Source organism: Sinohyriopsis cumingii, chromosome 15, assembly GCF_028554795.1.
Source record: "Sinohyriopsis cumingii isolate HCF-2022 chromosome 15, ASM2855479v2, whole genome shotgun sequence".
Classification (NCBI taxonomy): domain Eukaryota; kingdom Metazoa; phylum Mollusca; class Bivalvia; order Unionida; family Unionidae; genus Sinohyriopsis; species Sinohyriopsis cumingii.
The window spans coordinates 67620129-67635324 of NC_142975.1; the positions used below are offsets into that span (position 1 = coordinate 67620129).

General features: G+C 37.5%; 1 protein-coding gene across 1 annotated transcript in view; it reads right to left on the reverse strand.

Annotated features, from left to right (window-relative positions):
• Positions 1-7203: 7203 nt before the first annotated feature.
• Positions 7204-15196, reverse strand: part of LOC149781996 (uncharacterized) — a 28070-nt gene continuing 20077 nt past the window's right edge. Inside the window, exon 2 of the mRNA XM_089933399.1 lies at positions 7204-15171. Within this exon, the coding sequence (XP_089789525.1) occupies positions 11948-15171 (3224 nt within the window). The 3' untranslated portion in view covers positions 7204-11947. The remainder of the gene's footprint in view (positions 15172-15196) is intronic.

Consider the following 15196-nt stretch of genomic DNA (forward strand, 5'->3'; position numbering starts at 1 on the left):
CATTGGCAGGGAAAGGCTAAATGCATTCAGCAGGGAAAAGACTAAGACCATTGGCAGAGAAAGGCTAAGACCGTTGGCATGGAAATGCTAAATTCCATTATCAGGGAAAAGCTAAGGCCATTAGCATGGGAAATGCTAAGACCATTGGCAGGGAAATGCTAAATTCCATTAGCAGGAAAAATGCTAAGGCCATTGGCAGGGAAAGCTTAAGGCCTTACGTAGGGAAAAAGTAATGCGTAATTGGCGGTACTACTTTTATAAGTCGATATGCATTTATTTCATTTCTTAGAGTTAGCCTAACTTCTGCCTCCTTTTCCTGTGTCTAACTTTGTGCTGCTTACCAAAACATGACAACATAAAAGAGTTAGAAATAAAAAAGAAGAAAAGAGCTGAAAAACTAAGGAGAACACACAAAAGCATCCAACAAAAATAGTGAAGGTGTGATAAATGACCGTTATTTAATAATGTACATTCTGCTGTGAGATACAGTAATCGTGGATGTAAACGTCGTTTAGAAACTGATACAAGTATTAACAGAAAAAGAAAGAAATAAAGAAAAAAGACAAGTGCTTTTATTTGTTTGATTTGTTAAACACGTTACCTTGCTAATTTCATTCTGATTTTGCAGCTCTCTCGCTAGGCGCTCAGCATTGCAAGGTTAGTGTTAGGACTGGTCGGCAGGATCATGTGACTGAGTCGGACATGATGTTTCATGTCTTCAGTGTAGAAATCCCTATGAACCGACACAGAGCAAATATAGTAGCGATATGGCTGAAATATTGTTAAAGCTACGTTACAAATCCAAGTCAAACACACTCATTCTGATCTATTTTGCCGCAAGTTTTGAGTGATTTTATCAGAAAAATAATTAACTGAGTCCTGTTCACCTGCGCTGCCCTATGCAGAAGGAGGAGGATTAACGGGTTTTCAGTGAATGCACCTTATCTCAAAACAAATGTCGCTTTCACAGACAAGGTATTATTATTTGACACTTTTATGCGCACCTATGAGTACAATTATTTAATAATAGTAACAATGACAAAGACGACAGCAATAACAGCGTCAATCTCATCAAACAAAGGAAATAATAATAATAATAATAATAATAATAGTAATAAAACGAGTGTTAGCAACACCGAAACTACAATAATGTGGACGACGATGAATCTAAATACTAATGATACGTACAGATATCGGATAATTACCCCCAATAAAAATAAGTGACTGTACACAAAAATTCACTGCATGTAATATATCATAATAGTAGACTTCCACGTTTTGCTATCACATATCTCGGCCCGTCACAAGTAAGTGTCAGTAGTATTAATTTCTTTGTTGCCAATAAAATACATGTTATAGTTTTTGGAGTCAGTAACTGCTACATTTGCACAATGATCGATGTCAGTACGCGATTCATAGTCATAGTCATTATTCATAGTCATTATCCATAGTCATTATTCAGTCCACGTGCTTCATATTTGTTCTTCCCCGTGTTAAATGCTAATTATCACATGGACTGGTTTTCAAATCTAACATTTATAATAGTGTGTTTGAAGAAAACACCTGACGTACCGCAAGGCAAATATCACCCGTTGAGATGGATTTGTTCAATCATTACGCAGATAACGATTTGATAACTGATAAGAGGTACGTGGGTGTCACTATTTGGAAATATGTACTTCTCATTGCGGGTCAAGTGCTGCGGAACTTCAAAGGAACGAGGCAAAATATATATTGTATTTTAAAATATTACATTTCTACAGAATTTACGTACTTTCTACTTCACTCACTAGTAAAAGTAGCTAATCCGTTCGATTATTTTTTTAAAAGACCAATTAAAAAATTTATTCAGAAATCAATAAGATCGCTATAGTAAAGATAATGGCTAATGCTCAACTTCATATTAGACTTAAAACATTTGATTGGTTAATTTTAAGTGAGATTAAAAACTGAACCAATCAAGTCAAATTTAGACAAGATACGAGTCATTACGGTCACATGACTCTCGATTTTAGTATAAGTCCAGACTATACTGTTGTTTATGTTATCCGGGCATTGTTAGTAGTTTTCTCCGATTTCTCGTTTCTCCTCCGCGCCTACCCTCCATGCTATTGACATTATTTTATGATAACGGTAATTTCTGTGGTGATGGTACTAGTGGAAGTATTTGTGGCGGTGGTAATGGATATGGTGAGGACAGTGCCTGATTCCAGGACCCTAGGCACTGAAAATATGATGGTGCCTCCCCCCCCCCCCATACAAAATGTGAAATTCCGCCCACCCCACCCCCAAAAAAGCCAACAAAAAAAACAATATTAAAAGCTAAAAAGGTGACAAAACACCAGTGTTGCCATCATTCAAATCAAAATACTCGTACATGCAGATCGAATTGGTCATATATAAGTCGTTCAATTTTTATTATCAACAATTAATTTTAACTTTTTTTTCTGGTGTCCCTGTTGGACTGGTGCCCTAAACACGTGCTTAGTGTGTTTAATGGGTAATCCAGCACAGAGTGAAAGTAGTAGTAGTAGTAGTAGTGAAATAGTAGAAATAACAGTGATGTTGTTGTTTGTAGTAGTAGTAGTAGCAGTAGCAGAAAGAGGAAGTGGAGCAAAGAGATGTAACAGGACGGGGGAGGGAAGAGCTAGATATTGTATGCTCATTTCTATAAACCAACATTCGTTCGAATTTTTATCTTCTATGTCTGTGGCCCTGAGCCAAAGATCAGAGAAGTGAGAGCGTGTACTGCAGAATGAATTATCGTTGATTCAAAATGAGCATGTGAAGTATAAACTCAATACTTCAAAGGGTTAATGAAAAGTAAAGAGGCCCAAGTTTCCCTGAGGTCGTTTACCTGACCGACATTACATTACTAGCAAGTTGCACGTGAATTTGACCAAGAAATGTGGGCCTGTACGATGCTTTCTGTCGACATTTATCCTAATGATGTTGATTGCGTATGTTCTTTCCTTCTTTTTCCGTAGACAAAGTTGTTTAAAGTGTTTTTGGTCTATCTGTAGTAACAGCAGCCATACTTGATGAAAAATCATCATTTGTGTAAATCTGAAAGGCCTTCCATCTAGGATGTGTTTTGTCAATGGCTAAATTCTACCGAACAGTTTTTCAGAAGAACCTTTTACGAGTTTTATATTTAGTAACAACAGCCATATTTGATGCTGAATCAGCATCGATTGTAAAAATATAAAAATCCACTCATGCCAGGATGCTTTCTGTCAACTGTATTCAAACAACGTTGAGTGTTTTTTTGGGGGGAAGAAGTCGTTTACGTGAGTTTTCATTTTCTTGCAGTTGTGGCCATAGTTAATGGCAAATCGGTTAATATGCACAAATTTGAAATCTCTAATGTCAAAACACTTGTCAAATTTAGTTAAATTTTGTTCAGCGATTTTTGAGAGAAAGTCGTTTGAATGTTTGTCTATTATGAGTCGCAGCAGCCATGTTTTATCGTGAATCAGCATCATTTGTGAAAGAAAATGAAACTACTTCAAGTCTAAATGATTTCTGTCAAAGTTGGTCAAATTTACTGAGCAGAAATTTTGAAAAAATAGTTTAAGTAATTTTCTATTTTTAGTATGTTATGTACATCTATATTTTTGTAACTCTTGCTTCATAATTGTGTTTGTATTATGTGTAGTTTGTGATTATGACTGAATAGCAGTGGTCATCTATAGTAAAAATATTAGATGGTTATTATTTTTATTTTGTTTTTGGCAACGGGTAGAACATTCTATTTAAAGATATTAAGAGTGTAAATTGTGTAGGATATTTAAACAGTTGATGATGTCGAAGTTTACGAACATTAACAATAAAACCTGTTGACAACCTTGGTGTAATTTCACATTGGCTGATGGAGTCAGGTGGGTTCTTACAAAGAATTAAGTTATTTCCCATTAGATGGAATGGTCAGGTGGGTTCTTTCACGATGTGGGGTATTGACGAAACGTCACGTAGCTAGTAACAAAATCCGTTTTCAACCCTTGTGCTTGTAGATAAATACATGGAGATTGACAATTTTAGTCAGTCTTATTTCTTTTGTACTTGTTATATTATCAGTCTTTTTCTTTTTTAATTTCGTATTTGAACGGAAACATTTGCTTAGATTATTCGTTGGAACTACAAAGTGCTCATTGGACGAGAGCTTTATTCTGGGACTATTGCGAATTATTGAAGGAATTCTTGACAATGCCATTGCGATACGTACATTTGAACATCTGAAATTCATTCTGAACATTTGATTCTATTAGACTGGATTAGAAATGTTTAGAATTATTTTGGATTCAACTCATAATACTGAGTGTTCCTCTTATATTTTTATTTTATAACTTTGATAATTGAATTATTTGGATCAAAACGTGTTGGTTTTGCTTTTTTCTGTTATTTAGTTTTTGACTATAGAGTCGTAGCAAGTTACGGCCATGTTTGACGGAGAATTATCATAATTTGTTTATAAGTGAAAGATCCCTTATGTAAGATTTTGCCAAATTCAGAAGAAATGTTTTCGAGAAACAGTCGTTTAAGTCGTTTAAATCGGTGAAAATTGTACACTGCATTTATTTTCATAAAAGTAACCAAGAAAAGACTGTGTATATGTGCAAGATTTTGCAGAGTAGTTCTATAAATAATTTCACTGTACATTCAGTCGGGGTCAGCGTGACACGTAAACATTAAGATTGACGTATGGGTTAGACTCGCCATTAATATTTGATTAGGAGGGATGCATTCTGTTTTCCTTGGAGGATGAATTGAAGTTTAACTAGGGTCCGTTTGGCTAACTGTTAGAGCCAGACAAGAGTACAATGTTAATGTAGGTCATAGGATTACAGTGTCAAGAGCTGAGATGAACCAGAGAATATTTTAAGAAATTGTGGTCCATTTGTAACAGGTGTCATACAATGATATTCTCCAGAATAGCCATTAATAAAGACGGACTGGAGAGGATTATTGTGACTTCAATTGGAGTGCTACATATTTTTGGCGGGTAAAGAAGTAATCCTGATGGGCTAAACTAAATGAGCGGGTTGTGTATTCTCAGACTTAATTCAGGCTTTTAAAGTAATCCCCTCGCGATATTAGGCAATCAAAGATTTTCTGGTAATGGGGAAAGTCTGAGGGCCTCTGAGAAAATAAAAAAAGTAATTTATGGGTCTGGAACTTTTAGAGAACTGTATCCAGAGAAGGACAGAAAGAATTCTTTAATGATAAGTGGGCGAAAAGTTCGGGAAAGCACAAGGAGAGAAAATAGCTCCACAACTGTATTGCACAGTGGGGGAAAAGAGCAAAGTCTGTAACCAAGAGGTTCGTGACCCGAAGAGGCTAAAGAGAAAGTGAGAGAAGGAAAGAGGCGGAGACTGCGACCTATCAACAGCAGTGATTTGGAAAAGACAGGAGGCACCAGGTGATGATGTCATGCCGGCAATCTGAATTCTATCAGTCCTTCGATCAATGGATGAAATTTGTTCTATCAATGCAACAGAACGGCTAAGAGAAAGCAAATAATTCACATGTCATATTCGATTTCATTTTGTTTATATGCTATATCTCTAAACAGATCTCCGTTATTAAATACCTTAATTTCATATTTTATTTTATTGTTTACTTGATCCGGGCAGTAACACCGTGATCGATCATCTCCTAGATAACGATAACCAAATTCCTTAAGGAGTGTGGGAGATCACATATTTCCACCACCACCCTGACAGAGCGGGACATAAAACTTGCCACAATTTACTTCTCAATATCATTGATCATCTCATTTTGAACAGAAATCGAACGGATTATGTTCGCAGGGGCAATGATCAAAGTGTGAAATGTTAGCATTCTTCTGACACTATTATATGGAAGCATGCAGATCTGCCTTTTCGTAATTTTGCCATTAATTTTATTACTAAAGAATTTTTTAAAAATTATTCTTTAATTTACTTTATTTAATCCAGCAGTTTAAAATTTGAACTGATTTTATTTTTATATACTAAAATATTTAGTTAACCCAGAAACAAAGTTCATTGCTACCTCAATGTATGCTGTACGAAGAAGTGCAAAGTACATTTCACATGCACAGTGCTACCTCAATGTATGTTGTACGAAGAAGTGCAAAATACATTTCACATACACAATGCTACCTCAATGTATGCTGTACGAAGAAGTGCAAAGTACCTTTCTTGCACAACGCTAGTTCAAGATCTGTTATATGAAGAAGAGCCTGAAATTCGAGTAGGAAACATATTTTGATAACTCTTTCTGAATACATCCGAAACCACCAACTTCCAGGTGATCATCCAATAACATACTGCTTAGTTGTGTTAGAAACATCGTTTCTCATTGGCTATTTGTCTCGCGCATGAGCAGAAGGGTAAAAGTTGGAGATCTTTTTTTTTTTGTTCTTCTTTTTTGTTGCTAAACGGAGCCATTATTTTTGTATCGAGACCACTCTTTATTCCAAATGCTCATCTTATTCTACTTTTTGCAAAAGTTCATCTGTTTGTTTGCAGTTCATACCGGTTTGCCTTAGATCTGAGACCAAAAAGTCTAAAATCCGGACACAAAATCGGATTTCGACCACGGGCGAATTTTGGGTAGGAAAAAATCGGGTCCAAAAAATGAGGTTTTTCCCCTCTGCATTTTGTAGTGCAACTAGAAATTCCAGATTATTTGGTATCATTACTGAGCTACATCTGTCTACCTTTCTATAATACCACCCACATTAGTGTATCATGCATGGCCATGACGCTACAGAACTCGGCAGTAGTCTACTACCTCCTGCCACGTTAACTCGTCGCCAGGGGTTAATGTGTTAAGACTTAGCATCACAAGTAATGGACCATTTTATTTAGAAAATATAATGGTACGAAAAAGAGAAAAGTAGCTGCGCAAATGTTCAAATTTATCTGAATGTTTATAAAATATTTTCTTTAACGATCGTCATATTTCATACGGGAGCTTCATTTATGCACAATTGAAAGATCTCTGTGAGGACGCTCACTGTCAAAATTGGTCTAATTCTCGAAAGCGTTCTTTTCAAGTGTAGTCGTTTAAATGTTTCCCTATCTGTAACAACAGCGGTCATAATTAATGGCAGATAGAAATCATTGGTAGGAATTTGAAACATCTCTAAGTATGGATACTTTCTGTCAAATTTAGAGCAAGATTATGCGAATCATAACAAAAACACGAACCAAAATACAATTTGTACTCTCATTTATTCATGCAGAAAATTTGGCCTTTGATAAATACAGATGATAGAGTTTTAAAAAAATCAGCTAACATACGAGAAAAGAGAGTGAACGAGTTTACCATCAGACTTAAACTTTTTTTGAAAATACCGTTATGAAAGCAGGGAAGTAATGTAGCTTCACGCACACACACACTTCACACACACACACACACACACACACACACACACACACACACACACACGTATAAATATGGTCTTGAGTGAACTTACAATGATGTTCTAATAAATGAAAAAGCAAATTTAAGACATACAATAAAAGCAAATTTTAGATTTTCATGAATATGTCTGTTTTTAATGAACATAAATATGGAAACTATTAACGGTTTGTATAAAGCTTGGAAAGGCAAACTTCTATCTATATGCATGTATCTTACATATGGATGCATGTAAAAAAAATTGCTTTATTAGCTGACAGTGTTATATTATACAGAGAATCTCCAACGTTTCTCTGCGGAACCAGTTAGCTATATGGAGTTACTTTCATTCCCATTGGCGGGCAATTACGGAGGGACAAATGCAATCTGACTCGTGCGTGATTCAGTGAGAGGTTTGTGGTTGTGTGTGTTTAACGCTGTTTTTAAGCACATGATATACTATTAATGGTGGACAGTAAATTTGATGGAAGAGGAACTCGTGAAAACTCTGGAAAGAACCACCGACTGGCAAATATTTTCACATGCCAAACTGGCCGAGCCTAGACTCGAACCTACGTGGTCAGAGGTGAGATTTCAGTGATCTGCAAAAGCCATTGCCTCAGAACACTAAGTTACCAGTGACCACTGATTCAGAGAGATATATGCCAAAGATATATGCCAAGCGACAGTGTGAAAAAGGGTCCACAAAGCTGACATCAACAAAAATCTAGTAAAGTCGCTGACTGGTTGGCATGTATGTCGACGTTCTTTATAAAAATTCTAATCACATAAATGTATAATTATTAGATTGATGATTATTATTATGGACCGACGCATGCATCAGCAATATAGGTGTTTCACTTCGGCATGAAAATCTTGCAAATTCATTCGACTGCTACTGAACACTAATACACCTAGATCATGAAAGTGACCAGATGGGCCTGTTTTCCACTAATACATTAGACCACCTCTAAAGTATATTATAAATATGATTTCATCTTTCGCTTATGCACAACCAGTGCTGATGAACAGAAGGCTTAGATAGTGTATTTTTTGGACATAATTTTTTATATATAAAAAAAAAATAACTGAGCGACACCTTTACGTACAATCAAATGTACAGTCCTTTACCAGACTATTGGTTAGTGTAGATATCTCGGAGTCACGTATGAATCAAGCTAAACAAATTACAAACTGATTTTTGCTACTGCGTGTTGTTTTTCGTTTTGTAGCCCAGTTGTTTTACTGACAACTGCGTCATACTTGCTCGTGAGAGAGCATATAATCGTCGTCATCATCATCATAATTATCGTCTTCATCATCTTAGTTAAAGTACGAAATTGCCATACAGCTTACCCATGCTTCACCGCGCCGAGATGAAGTTACCAAGAAATCTCTGCCGTTCAAAAGGAAGTTTCCAGACTGGCCGTTCTGGAGGTCATCACTAGTGCGAGGGACGTCAACAACTAAACCACATGAGAGTTTTACTCTTTATTATTTTACCAGTCTGCTTTCCAAGTTAGGCCGGGTACCAGCCAGCACTATTGCATGGTGGGAAGATTTTCGTGCCGAAGCAAAGATCTGTTCTGTCTTTGCAAGTTCTGTTTAATGGGTTCAAATACAAACAAAGAATGAATGCATCGTGAATAGTTCATGCGCAACCTAAGTGATCAGGCGTCTGAATTTTCAGTGGAATATTCACCTGGTCTTAGCCTCTTAGTCCGCTCGAACATGTTTTGCTGTGCGTGCATTATACATGCTGGCATAGACGAGCTATAAGAAGCATGCGCACAACTATATACTTCTCTGAAGTGAATTAGACCGTAATGAATATTAAAATAAAATAAGTTTCTCTACCAACCAACGACTTTATAAGAATTTTGGCATGCTTCCCTTAGCTTCTCATAAAAAGGAGTGTTATGTGCTAGGTTAATTTTAGCTAATTATTGTAAAAAGAAAAATTGTTTTCTTGAGGTGCAGGTAGATTTTAACTCTTATCGGTTCAGTACCAACCTCCCAACCCCAACCCCGTCTTTCCGGTACGGCTGAGCCGACAGTAAATGCCTTACTGGAACGGCGTACGTGATAGTTCCGGTTTACTTGCACCACTTGTGTTTTATATCCTTATTTGAACCTTACAATCGTTAGTATTTATCTTACCCGACTCTTAATCGGCATTAAACGGTATAACTTTCATTTGTTTGATTATAACTGTGTTTCTTGGGGCGGGGGTGGGGACTGCCTTTTTTTCCATCCATAAAAACTGTTTGCCCTCAGACAAATAACATTATATATATCGAATTCGAGAATAGTTCTCTTTGAACGTGTGCCCTGGATGTGCTATTTTCTTAAATGAACACGGAATATTCTATAAACAATTATTTAATAAACTATCATCTAAATGTACACACACACACACACACACACACGGCTAGAAAGTATAAGGAGAGTTCATGATACATGTAAGTGATAACATGTATAAATATGATTCTAACACAAAACAAAGACAATTAAAATAAGAAGACAATAAATGAAATCTAGGACAGATTGGAATGTGCATTTTTGTTGAGCTATCTTCGCTTGACTTCTCGTTTGGTTGAAAGTGGTGACACTGGTTTGTAGCCAATTCATATAAACCAGTAATGAAGTGTGTTTTACGTCATTTTCTCTGGATTAAACATCACTGATTTCTTTAATATACGTTTACCAAGAGTCAACCCTTCAAAGACAATCGAAATACTATCTTACCTTTCCTTGAAATCTGAAGAAAATCATTTAAAACATGTTAACATTTGCTGTCCGAGTGACTGGCGCAATATTCACTGCCTTTGCAATTTCAAATAATCAAAAGAGAAGAAACTGTTACCCGTCCCCTTTTTCCGCGAGTTACGTAACGTGGTGAAAGTGACTTCTCATTTGACTAATACCTAGATGTCAGAATAACGTATGTCAATTGTTCTGCTGGGAGATATTATATGATATGTATGGAATCGATTAAATATGTCGATTCGATAATGAATGCAAATGCTACTACGTCCAAAAAATGTCGAAATGTGTTTAAGCGGTTTAACGCTGTTTCAGCGCGTGATAGGCTAAACATGGCGGCCAGTATAACTGGTGCAGGAAGAACCAGGGAAAACCCCGCTACGAACCATTGACCCATGCGAAGCTACTGGCAAGCTTTTTCGTATATCCGTATTGGCCGAGCCCGGGCCTCGAACTCACGCGGACAGAGGTAAGATGTCAAAGATCGGAGAAGGTGAGCGCTTTATACCACTTGATCAAACGGGCCCTCCATTTTATTTTGACAAAAGGTTAAACTAACAGTGTGTTTCTGTATGTCTGTGTATGTTGATTTTCATATTTTAAGGATGATAATGATTTACAAGAAAAAGAATTCATTTAGGTTTAATTATTACTTTATTACAGTAAATATAAAATATTTGTAATGGAAAACTCATTGACACCTTATTACATGTTATTGAACCAATAATTTTTGTTTATAATTTTTTTAAAAATTATAAACAATTCTTCCCTTCTCAAAGAGCAAATCATTAAAGCCAATTGATAGATAAGTTTCAAAATCTGAAGGGAAGAAAGAACTGAATATGTTTGATAAAAGATGAATGGACGGACAGACTGCAGGGATACTCTGACACTGCTTGACTTGATTTATGTTTGATAAAAGATGAATGGACGGACAGACAGCAGGGATACTCTGACACTGATTTATGTTGGACTGGAACTTTTAAAATGCTCTCTTTAAGTAAGACAGATTTACAGCATGTGTATATTGTGTTGGTTTTAAAGACTTTAGATAAATTCATTTTCAAACATTTGCCTAACAAACTCCCTCAAATTTGTAATTTAATTCAAAATACTCGACCAGTACTGGAGATTCACGAATCTCGGATACAACGAAGCAGCACTTGAAAAAGTCTATACATGTTCCAGATAAAATTAACCATTTCATAGCATAACCGTAATTTCATTCGAAATTAAGCCAGTAACGTCTTTATTAACCATTTCATAGCATAACCGTAATTTCATTCGAAATTAAGTCAGTAACGTCTTTATTAACCATTTCATAGCATAACCGTAATTTCATTCGAAATTAAGTCAGGAACGTCTTTGTCGAACGTGAATGAGCATAATGTCTCCTGGTACTGAACATGATTTTTCTGCAAACCGTGAAGTCAACATTTTACACCTTATCAATATATAAGAAAGAACATATACATGTACTTAATTCGTTCTAAAACTATTCTATTCGCATGAAAATAGAAGGAAGGGTGCCGCTGCTTCGAAATAGTGGCGCTCAAGGATCGTAAGCTAACACGCTTGCACTATGCAGTGTTCGTTTAGTTGAAAACACCAATTTACTGCGGTATCTCCTTCGAATTTGCCTCAAATCACTGGATCCAAATTAGAACCGTGACGAAGGGCTTATCTCCCTTTGTATAAAACTAAAAGTGTCCCGACCCAAGGATTGGCAACTTTCATCACAGGACTAAAGCAAACTCTGCCTCATCAAGGTCTTTCACAAAATCTCTTAGTTTCATATTGTAGGGTCAAAAACTTGTTTTAAATTCGGCGTTATTTGCAAGCTCCCTGTGAAAGAGATTAGTGTGGCCTGGCTGCTGGAAGAAGGACAATTTCGACGTCGCCGCCACTTTCTGAACTTTGCTCTGTAAAGTGATGTGACTCTCTTGTTCGCCACAAAGGCGAAGAAAATGAAAAGTCCCTGCGAGCAGTTGAAAATGATGAACAAAATGCCAAAGACGTGAAGTACAATGCAAATTGTCTTAGAAGGTGGTCCTGCAAACGCACTGATGATAGAAGACGCCAGACCAAAAATCCACGTGAATCCCATAACTGTGGACATCCGAATGTACAGCATAACGTCGTCTTTTCCGATGATGTGGCCCTTGGAGGATCGTCGAGTATTCAAGAAAGTGGATTTTGTTGATGCCCGAATGCAAATAATTGTGCGGGTGAACATGACAAAATTGCTGAGTAGAATGAGAATCATCGGAGCCCCAAATGAAATAACCGCTGCCACCGGTTCCTGAATCCAGCATCCAATCTGGTAGACGTGCTGACCACTTGTAGTCGTTTTGTTTTGTGAGATATCCTCCTCACTATCACGCGGGTTTTCACTCTCTGAGAAAGGACTCGCTTGGACAGTCCCTCCATAACCAACACGAACATTGGTAAACAAATGCGAAAAGTCGACAAAGGCACAGATACCTACAATTACTGCTGGGGAACCCCATGCATAAAGCGCGTAACGCGGAAGATACTTTGTTTTGCTGCGAATGTGTGTTAGAATGCATTTGTTTGCGAACGTACGAAATACGTCATAGGACATAACGTTCATCCAGAAGAATGACGCAAGGAAAAGGTAATGCAGCAGCATGCCAACAGCTGAACAAAGCCAGTTATAGTGCGGTTTCACGTATCCGGAAGTGATGAAAACCAGCTCACCGAGGAATAAAGCGAGTGTCAGATTTACCGTGTTGACACCTGGTAAATTTCGAAGCTTTCCGAACTGTAAGTAAGTCAGCAAAACTGACATTGTGGCTAGTAAGGATAGAATTCCCAGTCCAAAAGTTAGATAGCTCTCTGCTAGAGCGAGTTGTAGCAGGCTATTCCCACACACCAGGGCCCATTTATTGGAATGGACCGACTTAATAGAGCTCCAATCTGGGGCACATACGCGCACGGTTTCCGCAGCCTCATCAGCATAGTGGTACTCGTTTAAGTTATACACTTTGTCAGAGAAGAGAATAGATTTATTAGAAAGCAGTTGGTACTCTAACCTGTTTAGAGTTATCCGTACGCAATCTTTTTGTACAATTCTGGGCATGACGCACACGAACACAAAGCTTGTCACAATGGCCTCGCTTAAATTTCCCACTGTACCATCTACGCTCACCGTGAGGTCAAACTCTCCTGGTCCATAGAGAGAATGTGTAGCGTTCACATATACTTTGGTTTCGTTTCTCCCTGTCGTATCATTGTGAACAATGACCACATCGAAATCTCCTTCCATCACAAACTTCTGAATACCTTTTGTACACCACATGTCCATAGATAATGGTTTAGTCCCGTTCTCCAAAGACTGAAATTTCAAGTCAGTTCCATTAATTGTCATCATGAAAGAGTTACTGTCAATCATGTCGCTCATGGTTTGTACAACATTTTTCACTGATCTAGCTTGTGTTTTATTTTCATGGGCTGGAAAGAGCAGAAACATAACTTGAACAGCTATCGAAGATGCTGTATCTTTTAACTCCTTCATTTTTTCTGAATTATATTTGTTCAGTTTGGCTTTCATTTTCAATGCTTCTGTGGCATTAACGTTTTCATCTTTGTCATTTTCATGAGAACTGCCATTAAGAATAACATGTGTATCGTCTTCAGTATGGATTTCGCCTTTTGAAATACCGATGGAAAACATTGCTTTTGAACTCTTAGAGGTCTTAATGTTTGACTCTTTGGAATCAATATTCCCAGTTTTAGCAACACTGGCGTCCCATGAATGGAAAGAGGCATTCGAATTACTTAGCATAACGGAATCCATATCTGTTGTCAAGCCCTTATCACCTTCTGCGATTCCATTTTGGCCGGAACTGCCTTTCCGGCGTTTGCTTGGCAGAGCAGCAGTAAGTTGATCATCCAAAATCATTTCGTCGTCCGCTCGATTCTCCACAGTGGTCGGTCTTACTCTGTGAAATTCAATATGATTCTCTTGATTATGGCTACTGGACTCAAGAATTTTCACAGTCACGTTTCTGATGCGGTCCACTGTAATGTTGAGAATTTCTGCGAACTGCATTTTCAGCAGATATTCAATTCCATTCAAACCCAAGAGTGTTCGGACGCCACTAGAAACATTTTTGATGGTCAGTGTCACCTCCGTTATGTCATCAACGTTTTGTAGTTCATCGATATTTCCATCTGTAAACATGTTTCCATTGGATTCAAACTGCGACATTGGCTCGCACATACCTTCCACCAGATCGTAACCTTCATCACAAATGACCGCTCTGCACAAGTTATATTTGGGATCATAGATTTCGTTCTTTTTACATGTTATAGATTGATACTGTTCCTCTGGGGCCGTGCTGAACAAAATATGGGTCTTTCCGTCGAATCCGAAATTCATCAATATAGAGAATGATAACGGGAATGGAGACATGTTTTGTCCTTTGCTGGAGCTAACTCTGACCTGGTGAGTACCATGTCCATTTATAGTAAGTACTTCCTCCTTTGGACACTGGTGGATCATCTTTTGCACGACTGGTTTCAGTTTGCGTGTGCAAAAACTCCTGTCGGTAAATTCACGCATCAGAATCATTTTCTCGAAGCCATCCGACACTTCTAAAGGAAGCATGTTTTCACATTCTAACGTGGTTCTCCACGCCATTACTTGAAAGGCATCATTGCACTGAGCGCAATATACATTTTTGTAAACCAGTCCATTTATATCCTGAACTGGGGTTGTAATCAGATCTATCATGTTTTTATGGGTGTCCTCTAAAAGATTTTCCGGAGGAGTTGTCTCACACAGACTGTTAGTGTTAGTAAGTTGTGAGCTAATTGGACAGCTAGAAATAACATAAATGGGACCTGGGCTGTAGCCATAAACTTGTCTACATTTCCCTCCTCTTTTCTTGTAGAATACAGCCAGGTCAATAGCATCGCCGTGTTCATCAACTGGAAGAGGATTATCTAGGTTGATACTGTAGTCGGTAATAGTAGAACGAGGTAATTGATCTGAAAAAGAATACGTTTGGAAATT